Source organism: Amblyraja radiata, chromosome 11 (assembly GCF_010909765.2).
Source record: "Amblyraja radiata isolate CabotCenter1 chromosome 11, sAmbRad1.1.pri, whole genome shotgun sequence".
NCBI lineage: Eukaryota > Metazoa > Chordata > Chondrichthyes > Rajiformes > Rajidae > Amblyraja > Amblyraja radiata.
In genome coordinates this window covers 28,975,172-28,994,850 of record NC_045966.1, presented here as the reverse complement: position 1 = coordinate 28,994,850, position 19,679 = coordinate 28,975,172, and the positions used below count along the sequence as shown (strand labels likewise).

General features: G+C 39.8%; 1 protein-coding gene across 4 annotated transcripts in view; it reads right to left on the bottom strand.

The window, feature by feature from the left end:
* Positions 1 to 19,679, bottom strand: part of afap1l1 (actin filament associated protein 1 like 1) — a 164,709-nt gene that overhangs the window by 90,483 nt on the left and 54,547 nt on the right. Inside the window, exon 1 of one of the 4 annotated variants that reach the window (XM_033029616.1) lies at positions 9,779 to 10,282. The exons of 1 other annotated variant lie outside the window; for it this stretch is intronic. In XM_033029616.1, the coding sequence (XP_032885507.1) occupies positions 9,779 to 9,812 (34 nt within the window). In that variant the 5' untranslated portion in view covers positions 9,813 to 10,282. Of the gene's footprint in view, positions 1 to 9,778; positions 10,283 to 19,679 lie in introns of those variants that run through there. 2 more of the 4 variants (XM_033029614.1, XM_033029613.1) reach the window with 2 other exon arrangements.

Here is a 19,679-nt window from a genome sequence, read left to right as displayed (position 1 = left end):
GGGAATCAAGGGATATGGGGAAAAAGCAGGAACGGGATACTGATTTTGGATGATCAGCTATGATCATATTAAATGGCAGTGCTGGCTTGAAGGGCCAAATGGTCAAACTCCTGCATCTATTTTTTATGATTCTATGTTTCTATGAAAGGTGCACCAGAGACTATGATAGATTTAAATCTTGGGGAAAGGAAAAGAGACAGGAGATCCTGGAACTGAGAATTGCCAAAGGACAGAGTGGATGTGGAGAGGATGTTTCCACTCGTGGGTGAGTCTAGGACAACAGGTCATAGCCTCAGAATTAAAGGGCGTTCCTTTAGGAAGGACATGAGGGTGGTGAATCTGTAAAATTCTATGCTACAGCAGGCTGTGGAAGCCAAGTCAATGGATATTTTAAAGGCAGAGATAGATAGATTCTAGATTAGTACGGGTGTCAGGGGTTATGGGGAGAAGGCAGGAGAATGGGGTTAAGAGGGAAAGATAGATCAGCCATGATTGAATGGTGGAATAGATTTAATGGGCCGAATGGCCTAATTCTGCTCCTATCACTTATGAATTTATGAAATAATTTTTAAAGTGGAGTAAAAAACATGTTGATGTTGTCCCTGAAGAAGCAGTTGAAATAACAAAGAAGGATGAACTGATCAGGAGATAACAGTCCACACATGGTTTGAAGAAATCAACAGAAGAACATTGAGTTTTTTTTAAACTACAGTAAACCTTCACTATAATGGACCACACAGGAGGAGATGGTGTCTGCTATTACTGATTGTCCGCTGTAACCAAATAAGGGGGTTAATATATACAGTATTATTGTAAAAACAGCCAATAAACATACACTACACGATAAACAGTAAAACACAAAATATCTTGGGATGGCACAGTGCGTGCGGCGTGTTGGTGTTGCTACCTTACAGTGCCAGAGACCAGAATTTGATCCTGACCTTGGATACCCCCTGTAGCAGCATGGGTTTCCTTGGGTTGCTCCTATGTATTGGTTCTATCCGATACACTCCGAGTTGTGCCTAATGTGCAGGACTAATGTACAGGAGATCACTGGTCGGCATGGACTCGATGTTTCCATGCGATATCTCTAAACCAAACTAAGCTAAAATGATTCAAAAACATAATTCGCTCCATCATCCTAGTGGTCATTCCGTTTCACAATGAACTCGGTCCATAACAGATTCGATGCACTGTAACCGAAATCTGTTATAAAGAGGTCCATTAAAACAAGAGTTTACTGTATTTAATTAATTGATGCGCATTCACTGAAGGAATAACTACTTAAATGCTGCACTGATAAGCTTCTTGTGCAGTACTCATACTTCATAACCTTTAATTACTTCTACCACTAACTCAATGACAGATGTGTGACTATTACAAAAGGAATAGAATAACATTTGCAATAAATGAACTCTCAACACACACCAAATTTGGGAGGACAAATTTAACATTGAACTCTCAACTCATTTTGAAGAATTAAAGATATATACAAAATGATATATATGACAGATTATTTGAATCCATTTAGAACATGGGGACATTACAAAAGTGAAGTTGAGCCCATTAATCAAACCAGCCATGAACGAACAGAGCAAGTTTGAGGTAAGGTGTAAGAAGGAACTGCAGATGCTGGTTTAAACTGAAGATAGATACAAAAAGATGGAGTAACTCAGCGGGACAGGCAGCATCTCTGGAGATAAGGAACAGGTGACGTTTTGGGTCTTGACCCTTCTGAAACATCACCCATTCCTTCTCTTCAGAGATGCTACCTGTTCTGTTGAGTTACTCCAGCTTTTTGTGCCTATCTTAAGTTTGAGGTAAGGCCGACTCTTCCACCTATTTCTTATGTTTTTACATTTTAATGGCCCTAGAAAGTGTGGCCACAAACCACTTCTGGTTTTTGTATAAATGCTTCCAAAATACTATAAGGTACAGAATTCCTGGATTTTTGACCGACTATTGGGTTTGTAGTATATTTCTCAATGAAAACCTGGTTAGAAGTGAATGATTGAGGGACTGATAAAGCAGATTGTATTGTTCTGTGATTAGTTTGTTGAAGCTGCATCTGTTCAACCAAATGGGGGACATTTCATCACAATCCAAAATAAATATTGTAAACAGTATCAAAGTTTAGAAAATCAGGAGGAAAGCCATTTCCTGTCAGATACCTAGCTTTCTTCAGACTGAGAGCCAGGGGAGAGGGTGACTAGAGATATGGAAGGGTAAGGTGTGAAAACGACAGATCAAAGCAGACAATGTTCATCCACTTGGCTCATCCATCCAAAGATGGTCTAAATGCTTTGGCCTTGAATTTTGCACTTGCATATTACCACTCTTAGAGATGGGTTTACCTTCTCCTATTAATTTTTTAATTTATTGTTACATTTGTTTGTTACATTATTGCTTTAATGAGCCAGTAAAGCTGCAGTAAGTAAGAACTTAAAGGTACACAAAAATGCTGGAGAAACTCAGCGGGTGCAGCAGCATCTATGGAGCGAAGGAAATAGGTGACGTTTCGGACCGAAACCCTTCCTCAGACTGATAGGGGGTGGGGGGGGGAAGGAAGGAAAAAGGGAGGAGGAGGAGCCCGAGGGCGGGGGGGATGGGAGGAGACAGCTCGAGGGTTAAGGAAGGGGAGGAGACAGCAAGGGCTAGCAAAATTGGGAGAATTCAATGTTCATGCCCGCCAGACCATTGCTTCGGTTCCAGTGCATTTGACAATTTAACTCTCATAACTCTTGACCTCAAAGTAATGAGACAGGACTGTTTTAATCTGATTTCTTTGGTTATACAGTTGCTTAGCCTTATGTTTAACATCCACTATTAAACTGGTCTAACATTAGTACCAACACTGACATTATCACAATAAACCAAGCAATGCTTTCCTGGTTGCCATTTTAATCCAATGTTTATTGGATTAAAATTGACCTTTTTTTTGGTGCCTGCCACAAATGATTCATCACACTTTTTTGCTGGTGGGGTTTACGTAATAATGTCTAAAGTTAGCTGCTACCAGTTTGTCTAGATTTTGCGACTCAGCAAATGATTAAATGTTTCAATGACATTTTTATTGCAGTGTTCAAACGCACACAACTTCCAGCTCCCAAAAACACGGTGTCCCTTTCCTTCTCCCCTCCCCCTCTCCCCCTCTCCCTCGTGGGCTTATCATACCTCATGGCTAGATCAGAGGCCAAAGCAAACTTAAGATAAATAAATCAAAACTATCAACAGGGGATATTTTCTTTGTCAATAAATAACACTGCTCCCACAGAAAGCAATCACATTCTTTATAACCACAGCTTCCCCTGAACTGGAACAGCACAAGACTCACTGAATTACACAAAGCAAGTCACAATTAAACTCATTAGCACCAATATCACTCAACATATCATTAGTTTTATTTAGGGATTTAAACTATAAGAACCCATACTAAATTCCTGGGGCCTACTGACCAGGAAACCAAATAACAAGGATAAGGACAGTAACAGGTTTAATTGTAAGTGTTGCTACATTCATGAGCTGCTGGTTTCTGGTAAATAAACGGTGTTAAAATAGAAACACTCAAGCTATAACATTGCGAAGACAAACATGGTTTTAATCACACTGAACTTCAAACCATCTCAAAATTTGTTGATTCCACCATCTCCATTGACAACCGACTGGCTAAAAGTTTAAAAAACACACACACACTTGCATGCAAAGATACACACAACTCTTTTCTAAACTGTCCAGAATATTTGTTACACAACATCTGATTAGCATGTAAGACGCTAACAACAAAAACTGAAGAACCATTTCAGATAGCTGCAGTATCTTAACATTCAAGAGGGAGTTATATATATAGTTCTTAGGGCTAAGGGAATTAAGGGATATAGGGAAAAAGCAGGAAGTGATTTTGGATGATCAGCCACGATCATATTGAATGGTGGTGGTGCTGGTTCAAAGAGCTGAATCACCTACTCATGCACCTATTTTCTATTTTTCTATGTTTCTATGAGCACTTTTTACTAATTTGTCCTAATCAGATTTGAATCTATCACATTGTGGCTAAGTGGAACAGATAATATTTTAATTTGCCCACATATTCTTATCTAGGATATTGAAAACTAAGCCCAGTTTCCTTTTATTGCAACTTCTTGTTCTCTTTAAATTCCCTTTATTTAGAAGGTTCCATCGATATTTTGATATTATTACTTCTACATAATGAATGGAAAGTTAATTTATGTTGTTACGATCAAATGGAAAATTATCAGGAAGACATTGTAGATTAAAATGGCTAAGAAATCAAAACAATGCTATTTTTATGAAGGAAACTATAATGTTACTCTCATCATGCAATACAGAAATGATGTAGGGCCTTCTGGAACCACACCTGGAATACTGTGCACAGGTCAGTTCTTCCTACAGAAAAAAAGAATATACTGTACTTGCAAAAGAGGAAATGCGACAATGGTTCACCAAATTGCTTCCTGGGTTGGGAGGGTTTACTCTATGAGAAGAAATTTAGCAGGTCTTTTGAACATAGGAAAATGAGAGTCGAGTTCATTAAAATATGCAATGTTCTTGCAAAGCTTGATAAAGCGAAAGCAGAGATGGCACTGTCCCTGTCTGAGGCTCATGTATCCATGGGTCGGTCTGAAAATAAAGGGTTGGCTATTCAGGGCTGAAATTGGATTACATTTCTTCACCCAGTGGGTCAGTGAGTGCTTGGAATTCAACAGTTGCTAAATATATCTGAGACAAAAATCAACGGACTTTTGGACATTAAAGAAATAAAGGGACATAGGGTTAGAGCAGGAAAACGGCCCTGAAGCCAATTATCTGTACAGCGGGTTCAAGAAGGAACTGCAGATGCAGTTCTGTACCGTTATCTGTACAGCAGAGCAGACGTGAGAGGCAAAATGGATGGTTCCAACTTCCAATTCACAAGATTTTTCTTTGCAGTATTGGAATTCCTTCAAGATTTGGTCCTTTTTGCTTTACATTAGTTCTTGAGCATGTGCACGTATAAAGGCTTCTGTTGACATGTGCTGTAAGTACTCAATAGATTCTTAGTTGCTGACAACTAAGGTTGTGACACAGCCACATGTCAAGCATGCTTTGGATTACATTGATTTAGAAATAGGCTATTAACCATAAACTGTAATTACAAACTGGGTACTTTATGGCTTACATTATTTGAGTACAAATTGAGCTCATGAATTTAAAGCAGCAAAAGTCAATCCAAAGAAGAATGTTGGATGATTCATGGGAGTAGGGTAATAGGTTACTTGTTACACTGGAATTCAAACCTGTTGAAGGAATTAGGTCACAGTGGATTTAAGGCAATTTAAGTTAACAAGCTTCTTTCTTTATCTTGGCTGTCATGACTTATCAGAGATTTTCAGTAATCAGTGCTGACATTTAAAAGATACGCTGCCTTAACTCAAGGCAACCCAGGTGGCTGTGCCAGGCACTGCTACTTTCTTCCCGAGAGCTGAACACCAAATGTTTGAGGCTGTGGATAGCTTAAGACTAACATGCTGCATTTTGTTTTGCACTGCATCAGTCAACGTTTCTTTATTCAGAAACATTTTGGAAGATATCTCAGTTAGCAAAGTGCTGTTGCCCAACAATTCAATGGCATATAGCTGTTTTTTGTGGGGTGATGCAATTGAAAACTTATTTTCTTTAAAAAAAAATCACAACTGTGATCTTGGTGATGCTGTAGAAATTTGACCAGACATTGTTTGGCAAGTGTTACTTTTGTGCCTCTGACGAAGTTTATCCCCATATGAAGCTTGTGTTGGAGCTCTGTAGAGAATTGGTCCAAGGCAATAGTACACGTTCCTAGGTTTGAAGAAAGGTCCTGCCCTGAAATGTTATCTGTCCATTCCATCCACCCATGTTGTCTGATCCACTGAGTTCTTCAATACTTTGTGTTTTGCTTAAGATTCTGACCTGAGACATCACACATTCCTTCTCTCCAGAGATGCTGCCTGTCCAGCAGAGCTACTCCAGCATTTTAGAGTCTATCTAAGGTTCCCCTTTAAGCAGGTCCTTTTTAAAATCCATTATCCTTACAGCTCCCTTCTCAAGCCCAATTACGATCATGATCTACCCTGCTCTGCTTTCATAATCTGCTGATCGACAAACGCCACAGACCCCAATGACTTCCCCAACCACATATGTCAAGCCCCTGATTGCTCTCTTCCGCTCTACCTGCGTATCCAAAAATGCAGACCCATTACACCTTTACCATGCATCACATACACTCACATTCAGTCCCTACCTCCTCATCTAAAGTCTCCGTTCAACCTCTAGCCGTTCATCGGTGTCAGGCTTAATGACATCCATGCTTTCCACCACCTCCCCTAAATGACCATCTATTTTACAGCCCTAATGGGAGCTGTGACCACCACCATCCCAGTGTACAAATGCAGGCCCACCCCCACAACAAGTGCTTTCCATGGTTGAAAGATAGATAATGCTGAGGCAGATCATTTGTGCTCTCTGTCGGTGGCTGAAGGATGGACAATGGTAGGGGGACATGGTAATTGGACATGCCATTGTTTTTTCCCCCTCTTCCTCTATTTTTATAAACAAAATATAACAATCAAAACACTCATCTTTCATCAGTTCAGTTCAATTTAATGTATTGTCACGTGTACTGAGGTACAGTGAAAAGATTTGGCTGCGTGCTAATAAAGTGGATATTGCCACTTTGGCATTCACCGGACTAGTCTCCTCCGTCAAATACGTGAGGAGTTGTTGGTAGTACACCGGTGGTACATTGCCTGCCCCCCCATTTATAACAGGATAATCTCTGATGAACATCTCACACGGAGGTGTTGTTGGACGTCAGTACTTCTGGGACCTATCGATCCAGTGTGTAAACATCCCTCAGAACTTGATGAGTGGAAAGAACAGAAAGCAAATGGCATTTGCAAAAAATCACTGCTCTTACAAAGCTGAAAGAAAATGCAGAGGATCAAAGAAGAAAGTTAGAAAAATGTTTAAGTGTGAAAAATAAAGTTGAGGGACACCAACTTGCTAATTCCAGCTGCTGCAGATTGGAAAGAGACAGCACAAAGATGGAATGTTTTAGCCTCAGTTAATACAGGGGGAAAAAGGGAAGGGAGAAACTATTCCACCAGACTTCTGATTTAACTAACGACAATATATAGCAATGTTACAAAATTTTGAGATTTAAAAAATCAAGTCTGCAATTTATCCCATCAGATAAAGCATAAAAATAAGTTTAATTTGACACCTAATTCACTTTCATATCTTCAGTATTAAAAAAGTTATGGCCATTTTCATACTCTGAAATTAGCATCTTGTTCCCTATTGCTTTCCCATTGACTTAACTCAAAAGCTGTGATCGAGGACAGTCAAAAGCCCAAAACTTTCTTAAAAATTAAGAGAACTGAAAGAAATTTCAGTTATTATAGATTGAAGCATTCTGAAACAAATATGAAACAATCTTACTTGGATGACCTGAAATTAAAGCATATAATTAGTTAGTTACCTAATTGTAGCTAATTACAAAATTCAATTACTAGATCTAAACATCTATCCATTTCTTAAGACAAGGTTAACATTTTTAAATAGCCTAAGTGTCCAAATAACATTCACATAAGAATTCACAATATAACATGATTTTTAAATCTAATTGTCATGATTTTATAGGTCAAAAGGAAGGAATTTAGTGTTTAATTCCCGTAAATGAATGGCCATTTTAATCATCTTGGGAGTGGGTTTTGGTGGAACGCGATTGATTGGAATGTTGCATTTGCAGTGAATTTGAACCCCATATCGGCAGGAAAAACACTGCCGGTTCGTATGGGGTCCAAATCACATTTTCGCAACGTGAAATTTTGATTAAAGGCATCCTAAGAAGCAAGTTTATATGTAAAATAAACGACTTACCTTGCTTTGTCCCGTACGTGAGATCCGTACCATTATCGGTGTTGACGGCATTAGAAGTCGATTTTTATTTTACTCCAGCGCTGAAATTGTCCCGCGGTTTAAAAATATATATTCCGAGAACGACAGTCAGAACGAATTTTCATCATTAGGTAGCAGCCCGAGAAAATATATCTTGGACAGACAGGAGAAAACGGCATTGTAATCCCGCTCCCCTTCTCAAAGGTGCCAAAGTCGCGCACATGGCCAGCGACAGAACTGCAGCGCCGCTGAAGGTAAGTTTTGTAACACACCTACAATATACAGTTAAACAGCGAGTGTGAACTGGCACACTCAAATATTTATTATTAAGATAAATGCTTCTGGGGGCTGGTATTTTAAAGGATAATGGATTTATTCCCAAGTTTTGAAAATGCTTCAAGCAAAATTTCAGTTTTTTCTATTTATGTGGAGTGACATTGCACTGCTTGGGTGTTCTATTTGATAACAAGTTAGAATGAGTGTTAAAATCTGTTGAGGAGTTTTTTTAACTTGTGTTGCCATTCAGAAATTGACTGATAGGAGCAATCCTGTTGTAAACCTAGATAAAGCTCCTACCCTTTAAAACATTAGTTGAGCATCTACACAACAAATTTAGTTGAGCTTCTACCCAACAAGTTCTGTATAAATGTAAGTGATTTGCTTTTTTCTTACAGAAAAGCTCTTTGAAACCAGCTGATCTAAGTTGGAGTGAAAAAAACTAAAATAGTCACACACCTGCAGAATGTTATTGTGACCATCATTACAGCACATGAACATAAAATAGGAGTAAATTATTGGGTTCAGAGCAAGCTCACAAAATAAAAATCTAATTTTGTAATTTTCAAGTTTCAACACATTGACCCATCAGAATTCTAATCGGCGATCTTAAGAATTTGAAATTGGGCAAGATTAAAAATGTTTAATGCAGTCTATACTAGAGTAATTAAAAGCAACAAAAAGTCCAGGTCAGATAACAGTGAGAATAAACTAATAAGACTGCTTCAAAATTGCAAAGGGAGCCAAGACAATTATTTGTTTTGATCGGTCTGCAATTTGAGGATAAGCTCCTTGCAAGTGCAGCTGCAGGAAGCTCGCCTGTGAAGCTCTCTAAATGGGTGGCAAGATATCATGGTGGGAAATGAGCAACAGGACCGACCAACAGCTGTACCTGATGGAGGATACTGTGGCACGTTATGTTTGAGTAAAGTTGCTTGTATGTAAAATTCTGCAGTCTTTTAAGCCACATTGAAGTACGCCTCAATAGCATGTGCTAGCAGCAAAAAAAAAAAAAAAAAAGGAAATACCCAACTCACAAAATATAAATCAGGCTTCAAAACCAAACTGAACTTTGAAGCAAGGTGGAATTATTCCCCTTTCTACAGGTGGTTTCAATCCTTTTCATTCTGGTGTTAGATCACCAATGTCAGATTCAAGCCACGTTCTTTGTAAATACAATTTTGGATTTAAATGAATTTATTTCAGACTGCCTTAACTTCTAATAAGTCAGCAGATACCCTTAATATATTGATAGCAATGCATGAACTTGTTAATTGCTGAAATTCGGAGACTTCGTGACTTGGAAGCTTACTCTATAAATATAGTGCATGGTAGGATAACTATTACTTTACTGTTTTTAAGTATATCATTATGATAAGCCACATCTAAATATTATTCCAACTTTGTCATTTCCATTTACACAAAATGCAATGCAAGGTAAATTCTGGCAAACCCCAGATTTAAGTATTTTTCTATATCTATTTTGCTTTTTAAAAAGTTATCAACTTTATTTACACTCTGCAAAACGAGTGGTTTAAATTAATAACTGATAATAGTTCTTAGAACTTACCACTTTCAGCAACTTTGTATGGATCAGACAACATCTTTAACTCCAAATCTACCAAACAGTTGCAGCAAATGTTTTATATCCAATGGCTGGATTTTCCTCTTCAGCTTGAGCCCAGCAGTTGTAATGGTCTAATGATTTCTGCAGTTGGTCTTTGAGCAGCTCTCCTTGATCCCTCCCTCAGGGATGTGCCCTTCCACAAATATTCCACCAGTAAGCTGCTGCATTGGTTTCACTGCTTCCGCACTCCTCTGTTTTATGATTGTTACCACAACCTCAGCTAATCACAAGGGTTACTCCTCTTCACTGGCACCAGAGCATTTGATTGCTATTAATATACAATCTTACTTGATTCCTACCATTTACTGATACTGAAGAATATGCAATTACGGATGGGTGAATTTCTAAAGTAGTTGAACATTATATTCTGTGGCTTTCTGTCAAAATGCCTCCTTAATGGACTCCAGCATGAAACTAGCCACTCTGCTTGTTGTGGGGCACTTAACTCTATCAAAACGAACTGCCTGTTAGTGTTGATACCAATACAATGAATGTTCAGAGGACAAAACTGAGAGTAGGTTTGTGCCGGGTGTTATTTTTCCCCCCACCTTTTTTCAATTTTTCCCTCGAACATTCAGATGGGATTTATATTTGTTTTTAAAAGACAAAATGAGTTGGTTCCTCCCATCCCAAGGCTCTGCAATAACTTACTCATCGCTCCAACTTAGATCAGCTGGTTTAGCACTGACTAGAAACATGATATTCTCTGAAATAAAAATACAAATTGTATTAAAAGAGACACGCAGCTTCTTGAAAAAGTTCCAATAGCTGCTCTCTGCCAAAATCCAGTACCTCTCCTCCCTGTTTCTGACCTCCCAATCCCCACATTACCACTTTTACAACCCCCACCCAGCCCCAATAACCACTTAAGACATGAAGAAGGGTTTCGGCCCGAAACGTTGCCTATTTCCTTCGCTCCATAGATGCTGCTGCACCTGCTGAGTTTCCCCAGCAATTTTGTGTACCACTTAAGACATCTATTCCTGGACTATAACCCAGTGTTGTAGGATTTTGGAGGGGGATCTATTTACACACATGTGCACACACACACTCTTGGGCACTAACTCTTGGTTTCTGACTTCACAATTTCCATCAAACCTGCTGAATATTTTCAACCATCATGTTCATTTATGGAGCAATAGCAGAGTTATTACCCTCCACAGTCCTGCCAGCAGGAGGGGGTAAAAAAATCATTCAATGTTTCAGGTCTTGTCAGCTAACCAGCGACTCTTATTGGAATGGATGTGTTAGGTATCAGCACCACCGCTTATTTTGCAGTTGGTGAATTTTATTATTTAAGTAACACAGTTGCTTGTGGTAAAGAAGGCATATGGTATGCTTGCCTTTGTTGGTCAGCCCATTGAGTAGGAAATCACAATGTGGCTTTGCAGGATTTTGGTTAGGCCGTAAATTGGGGCATTGCGTGTAATTCTGATCATCCCATTACAGGAAGGATTTGGAGGCTTTCGAAAGGATGCAGAGGAGGTTTACCAGAATGATGCCTGCATGAGGGGATATTTAGACAGACTTGGATTGTTTTCTCCGGAACACCAGAGATGGCTGGGAGACCTACTAGAAGTAGATAAAATTATGAGAGGCAGAGATTGGATAGACAGTCAAACCCTAATTTCCCAGAATTGAAATATCAAATACTAGAGGTCGTAGCTTTAAAGTGAGGGGCAAAGTTTAAAGGAGGTGTGGAACAAATATTTTTACCTAGTGGTTGGTGAGTACGTGGAACACATTGCCGGGGAGGTGGTGGAGGCAGACAAGACAGTGGCATTTAACAGACTTTTGGAAAAGCACATGGCTAATGCAGAGAATGGTGGGATATGATTATGTGCAGGCAGATAAGGTTTGGTCTTGGATTTATGTTTGGTATAGAAATTGTGGGCAGAAGGGTCTGTTCCTGTATTATATTGTTCTATGCTCTATGTTTATCTACTTGGTAGTTTCAGAACACGGTGACTGTGGGTTTATTTTGATGCTCTCTATCCACTCTTTAATCTAAATAATCAAACACGCTGATCCATTCACACCAGGGACCAATTTCATAGACATTAGAGCAAATGTTGTGTCTGCAATAAAACCAAAAGCCTAGGACCAGGTTTTGGTCTGAGAGGAGATTTCAATGCTATGTACACAATTCTGTCAAGGCTGGATGCAGGGAGGACAGTTCCCCAGGCTCCAGGGGTCTAGAATGAAGGATCATTCTCTCATAATACAGGGCAAGGTGTTCAAGGGGGGAGATGAAGAGAATTTTCTTCACTCAGAGCACATTGAACTTGTGGAACACTCTACCACAGAAAGATAGGAAGGCTAAATCACAGGATATATTTAAGATGTGGATACGTAGACTTTTAAAGACAGTAGTCATCAAGGGGTATGAGCAGAAAGAGGACCTGCTATGATCACATGAACAGCAGACCAGACTCAAAGGGGAAATCTGGCCTTTTACTGATCCTCTTTTTATATGTTATAAGTTACAACTTTATTAGTGAGAATTAAGAGTCTCTGGCCTTGAAGGAGCAGCGGCAGGAAGAAACGAGGTGGACCTGGCACATGGAAAACATCAGTCTGCTTTAGACTGCTCCCTTCCTGAGAACACACACCTTCTGACAGCAGGAGATTGCAGGAGGGGAGGCTAGCAGTGCAGGTTTGCATTTCTACATTCTCTCAATACTTCAGATCATTTTCCTTCGATCATTTCAACTTCACAAATTGGAATCAGTAATCTTTGTGCACTGCGTGGTTCAGTTTCAATGAGTCAAGTCAACAGTCAAGAGTGTTTAATTGTTGTGTGTCTCGAAATCTATACAATAAATACATACTTGCAGTAGCGCAATAGGCATGTAAACACAGTACTCTGTAAACACCACAAACACCACATATATATATATACAGAGAGCAGCTGGGAACTCAGTGAGTCAAGCAGCATCTGTGGAGGGAAATGGACAGTCAGCATATCAGATTGAGACTGCAGTCAGGGTATGTTTGGACTTGGGAGTAGGTACTAAATTGGGGGAGGGCAAATTGCAACATGATTAGGCAGGAACTGGGGAGAGTAAATAGGGAGTAACTATAATTGGGTAGGTCCACATCTGACCTGTGGGAGTTGTTTAAAGGTCAGCTGATCAGTGTTTAGGACTGGCATGTTCCAGTAAATAGGTGGAATTATAATGGCAGGGTATGGAAATCTTAATGATGAGAGAGTTCGTCAGGATGCATTATAGATACATTATAGAAAATATATGCATGGCTTAGGAACAGCTCCATCCAAGACCACAAGAAATTGCGGAGACCATCACACAAACCGACCTCCCTTCCATTGACTCGATTTACACCCCACACTGCTTCGGCAAGGCCACCAGTAAAATCAAGGACGAGTCGCACCCTGGCCACTCCCTCTTCCACCGGGCATATGGTATAGAAGTGTGTAAACACACAACTCCAGATTCAGGGACAGTTTCTTCCCAGATCATTAGGCAACTGAACCATCCTACCAACAACTAGAGAGCAGCCCTGAGCTACTATCTACCTCTTTGGAGACCCTCAGACTATTTTTGATCGGACTTTACTGCACTTTAACTTGCACTAAACGTTATTCACATTATGCCCTTCATCATGTATCTGTACACTGTAGATGGCTTGTTTGTAATCATGTATTGTCTTTCCACTGACTGGCTAGCATGCAACAAAAGCTTTTCACGGTATCTCGGTACACGTGACAAACTAAACTCAATTGTAAATATAGTCAAACAATAAAAGGAAGAAAATATAATATTTAGAAAGATGAAATCAGACAGGGCTTTTGTTGAATAGACAATAGACAATAGGTGCAGGAGTAGGCCATTTGGCCCTTCGAGCCAGCACCGCCATTCAATGTGATCATGGCTGATCATTCATCCCCCATCAGTTCCCTGCTCCTGCCTTCTCCCCATATCCCTGATATTTTTAAGAGCCCTATCTAGCTCTCTCTTGAAAGCATCCAGAGAACCTGCCTCCACTGCCCTCTGAGGCAGAAACATAGAAACATAGAAAATAGATGCAGGAGTAGGCCATTCGGCCCTTCGAGCCTGCACCGCCATTCAATATGATCATGGCTGATCATCCAACTCAGTATCCTGTACCTGCTTTCTCTCCATACCCCCTGATCCCTTTAGCCACAAGGGACACATCTAACTCCCTCTTAAATATAGCCAATGAACTGGCCTCAACTACCTTCTGTGGCAGAGAATTCCAGAGATTCACCACTCTCTGTGTGAAAAATGTTTTTCTCATCTTAGTCCTAAAAGACTTCCCCCTTATCCTTAAACTGTGACCCCTTGTTCTGGACTTCCCCAACATCGGGAACAATCTTCCTGCATCGAGCCTGTCCAACCCCTTAAGAACTTTGTAAGTTTCTATAAGATCCCCCCTCAATCTACTAAATTCTAGCGAGTACAAGCCGAGTCTATCCAGTCTTTCTTCATATGAAAGTCCTGCCATCCCAGGAATCAGTCTGGTGAACCTTCTCTGTACTCCCTCTATGGCAAGAATGTCTTTCCTCAGATTAGGAGACCAAAACTGTACGCAATACTCCAGGTGTGGTCTCACCAAGACCCTGTACAACTGCAGTAGAACCTCCCTGCTCTAATACTCAAATCCTTTTGCTATGAATGTTAACATACCATTCGCTTTCTTCACTGCCTGCATGCCTACTTTCAATGATTGGTGTACCATGACCCCCAGGTCTCGTTGCATCTCCCCTTTTCCTAATCGGCCACCATTCAGATAATAGTCTACTTTCCTGTTTTTGCCACCTCACATTTATCCACATTATACTGCATCTGCCATGCATTTGCCCACTCACCCAACCTATCCAAGTCACCTTGCAGCCTCCTAGCATCCTCCTTACAGCTAACACTGCCCCCCAGCTTCGTGTCATCTGCAAACTTGGAGATGTTGCATTCAATTCCCTCGTCCAAATCATTAATATATATTGTAAATAGCTGGGGTCCCAGCACTGAGCCTTGCGGTACCCCACTAGTCACAGCCTGCCATTCTGAAAAGGACCCGTTTACTCCTACTATTTGCTTCCTGTCTGCCAGCCAGTTCTCTATCCACATCAATACTGAACCCCCAATACCGTGTGCTTTAAGTTTGCATATTAATCTCTTATGTGGGACCTTGTCGAAAGCCTTCTGAAAGTCCAGATATAACACATCCACTGGTTCTCCCTTATCCACTCTACTAGTTACATCCTCGAAAAATTCTATAAGATTCGTCAGATATGATTTACCTTTCATAAATCCATGCTGACTTTGTCCAATGATTTCACCACTTTCCAAATGTGCTGCTATCCCATCTTTAATAACTGACTCTAGCATTTTCCCCACTACCGATGTTAGACTGAGAATTCCACAGACTCACAACTCTCTGTGAGAATATAAAGGAATCATTAAAGAGATCAAGCAAGGAATTAGGAGGGCCAAAAGGAACCATGATATTTCAAAGAGAATCCCAAGGCATTTTATACATTAACAACAATAGGGGAACCCGGGGGAGGATTACTCAAAAGGACAGAATTTATGCCTGGAGTCAGAGGTTGTGTGTGTGAGGTGCTAAATACGTATTTGCCTTATATTCGTCAAAGAGGACATAAAGGATAGTGAGATCAGTGTGGCGTATACAAATATGCCTTGACATTTTGAGATCTAGAAAGGGATTGTGTTGGAACTTTTGAAGAGTATTGTAAAAACTAATAGAGAGGATTTATCATGAATTCACTGGAAGATCATTTTTGATTACTATGTCAGGGATAATGGGGAGAAGGCAGAAGAATGCGGTTGAGAGGGAAAGATAGATCAGCCATGATTGAATAGTGGAGTAGATTTGATGGGCCAATTTCTGCTCCTATAATTTATGAACATATGAAGAATGGGCTCATTAGGGACAGTCAGCATGGCTTTGTGCAAGGTAATTCATGTCTTACAAACTTGATTGAGTGGGGAGGGGTGTAGAAGGTGATTGATGAGGGTAGAAGAATGAATCTTTTTCCCCGTGGACCTTAATAAGGCACTTGACAAGGTCCCTCATGGTAGGATTATCCAGAAGATCCAATCCAAGCTGTTTTACCCATAGAAGACAGAGAGTAGAGGGGGAAGGGTGTTATTCTGGTGGGAGGACTATGGCCATGTGGTGCGCTGCAGAGATCAATGCTAGGACCTCTACTATTATACGACTTGACCAAACATGTAAATGAGCTGGTTAATAAGTTTGACAGAAGCCTGTCAAAAAATACAGAGGAATATATATCAGTTACAGATAGGGGCAGAAAAATGACTTGTGGATATTAATTTGTGCAAGTGTGTGTTCCTTTTGGAGATAGAATACAAGGCAAGGGTATATAGTTAATGGCAGGACCCTTAACAGCAATTATTTACAGAGATATTTTGGGCTCCAAATTCATAGCTCCCTGAAAGTTATAACACGAGTAGATAGCATGGTAATGAAGGTTTGCTTGCCTTCACTGATCGGGGCATTGGGCGTAAGAATCATAAAATCGTGTTGCAGTTTTATAAAACTTTGGTTAAGCCACATTTGGAGTATTGAGTGAAATTCTGGTTATCCCATTACAGGAAGGATGTGGAGGCTTGGGAGATGGTGTAGAAGGGGTTTACCAGGATGCTGTCTGGATTAGAAGGTGTTAGGTATAAGGGGACGTTGGACAAGCTTGGATCATTTTCTCTGGAGTGTCAGAGGCTGAGAGGACCATACATGGAAGTTTATAAAATTATGCAAGGCATAGATGGTGTGTAGTCTGTCAGAATCATTTTCCATGGGTGGAAATGTCAAATATTAGAGAGCATAGCTTTAGGGTGAGACTGGGAAAGTTTAAAATAGATGTACAGGCCAAGTTTATTTTTATGCAGACTGTAATATGTGCTTGGAAAGAGCTGCAAGGGGAAGAAGGAAATAAGACAATGGCATTTAAGAGTTTTTTTGATAGGCATTTGAAAATGGAGGGAATGATAGGATATCGACCACATACAGGTCTAAGTTTGATTTACCATCATGAACAGCACAGACATCGTGGGTCGAAGGGCCTGTTCCTATGCTGTACTGTTCTATCTTCTATGTCAGTCACATCATCAGTGTAGGTAATCTTACAGAAACATCACAGCTGAAACTATCTTCATCTGCACTTCAAAGAGCCTCTATTAAATATACTTGAACATTCTCTGAGAATGAATTGTCTGTGGAATTTTAATGTTGAATAGAATTTTAAATTGAAGATGAGAAGGAAAGCAATTATTGGCATGCAGGGCAAATATTGAGCTTCAAGTGATACATTCATGAAAATTTAAGTACTTTTGTGCCAACGGTGTGGATCAGAAATAACCTTTTTATTTCAAACTTACCCTGTGGAGTGTGCTTGGTTTTGACACCTCCAGACTTCTGATAGTTTTCAGTTCCCAAGAACCACCCTAGAAGTATTGCCTCCTTTATGCGGGCCTGCCTTCTTGGGACCCATTCTTCCAATTCCAAGGTCTTTGAGAATTAAATCGTACACTGGTTCAGTGTTAACAGTTGGATTGACAGTGAGTGATTAAGTGTGTGGCCTTTCTAACCTATTGCATTGTTTTCCTCTATTTACTTGGTATCCACTTCTAACCTGTGCAGTACACTAAACATTAATTTCCCATGATTGACTATATGTTTAACTTGCATCACAAAACTCTGCAGTTGCACTCTGTGTTTAGGTTTTATCGCTAACTAATTCCACCCTTTTATTCAAGTGGCCATTGAAAAAACCATGGGACTTTTCAAAGTACTGCTGACGATAGTTCTACTGAACAGGCCAACACTGAGCAATCACACACCTCCATAAAACACGTTATTGTTCCTTTAAAAAAAAATCATAGATCACCTCAATATATTTCTGATTATAGCTCCAGTATAACGTTCAATGACAATTATAAAGTAATTGTAAACAAATCTTACTCCAAGAGCAATCCTGTTGTTCTTTTGAAGGTCATTTTTCTGAAGTTCTGATTATTTGTTGACATTGACATCAAGATAAATTAGGTTTACGAAATATAATTGTAAGTTTTAGTTTAAGCGGCACAAATACTGTTCTTAATTTCTCCCTAATGCTTCATCTTCATACGGTGTTTATGTAATCCATCCAAAGAAAGAACTATTGCAACCAGAGAAAAACCTGGACTGGCTTCAGCAGATTTTCAGTTACTAAGCACTCAGCTTTGCTGGAAAGAACTGCGCCCTGTTTAATGTCATCTTAAATCTGCTTTGAAGATAAACACATTTGCCTTGGTGTCCTCCCCTTCACACCCAAGGACAGTTTATTTCCCTGCAGGGTAGATAATAGAACATGTGCTAACTATTAAGCAATCATCAACAATATACCAGGGGTGAAATCTGCTTCAGCAAACTCACTCCTTTAGTTATATATAGGAAGGAACTGCAGATGCGGGGTTATACTGAAGATAATCGCAAAATGCTGAGTAACCCAGCAGGTCAGGCAGAATCTCTGGAGAAAAGGAATAGAAATGTTTTAGGTCAGAACCCTTCTTCAGACTGAAAAACAGGACCGGCAACAAATGACCTCAGGAAGGGTTGAGTCCACAAGGGTGGAGTCCCATTGTTGGCTGTGCCTCCTTAATGGCTGTCACTCCTTAATTGCTTTGTTGAATTAATTACGTGGTAAATCTTAAACGTGACTACAGTATTCTGGAAATTATATTAAGTCCATTTTATTTTAACTCTAATTAAAAAACAGAATATATTTTATCGTGCATCGCCCTTTAGGCTGAATTTCAGGTCATTAAGGATTTGATGCAGTGTAACCCACATCTGACAGGTTTCAAGAAGGACAATACAACAGCATGATACTTCCCACCTGTTTCTAAACCCCCTTACTGGTAGCTCCTGCAATCTGCCTGGCTGCCTTCTAATTACTGACATCAACTATATTCAAATCCTTTACCAAATAGATGAGGTTGCAGCGAAGAGAGATGTGGCTCCCAGATCTATCAAAAGGAAATGGAAGCATTTGTCAGCAGAACAATGAAATTTCTACTTGCTGCAGCTTACAGAACCATAAGGACAAGAAATATTCAGAGAATATATGACTTTGAGAGGAAAACTGTTGTTCTGACACCATTCAATAGACCTTCTGCCTTCGGCCTTGGTGACTGTTGCTGGGGACCATGAGGGCCCGAGAAGGTACATCAATGTTCTCCCTTTTAAAGCCAGCGTAAAAAGCTCATGACAAAATTAAAGAATTTAAGATACTTCGTCCAACGTCCTTGGTGGTTAACAGAATACCGAGCAAAGTGATGCTTTGTAAAACTGGCTGAATTCTCTATGCTTTTCAATCTTGTCACTTAGCCCAATTAAGTCAATTTGGTTAAATGTTAAATTAAACCTTCACGATCAATTATAAAAGTGGAATGACTGAATTGGGTGCTGAAGAGATCTGCAGATGATTATGATGCTGAACAGTTTGTACGCTTCTGGCAAAGGACGTCAGGAATAGAGTGGCCCAAAGTCTAGTCAGTACGTACGTTACCCATTTGTTGCAAGTATAGTCAAGGACAATTGGCAGCAATCCTGGCACTTCTTTAAACAAAGCTTCCCAGCATCTCCTTTTCCCAGCAACATCTCCGTTAATAGATGCGACCCAAGATAAGACCACATCAGCTTCTTACATGTACAAGGACATGTTATAGTCTTATCATTACAGATAGGTAATACTATGGCATAAGCTTCTAAGGTAAACAATCGTTGATTGCAGATTCTCAATTAATAGTTTCTATTTTAGTAACAAAATACAAGGTAT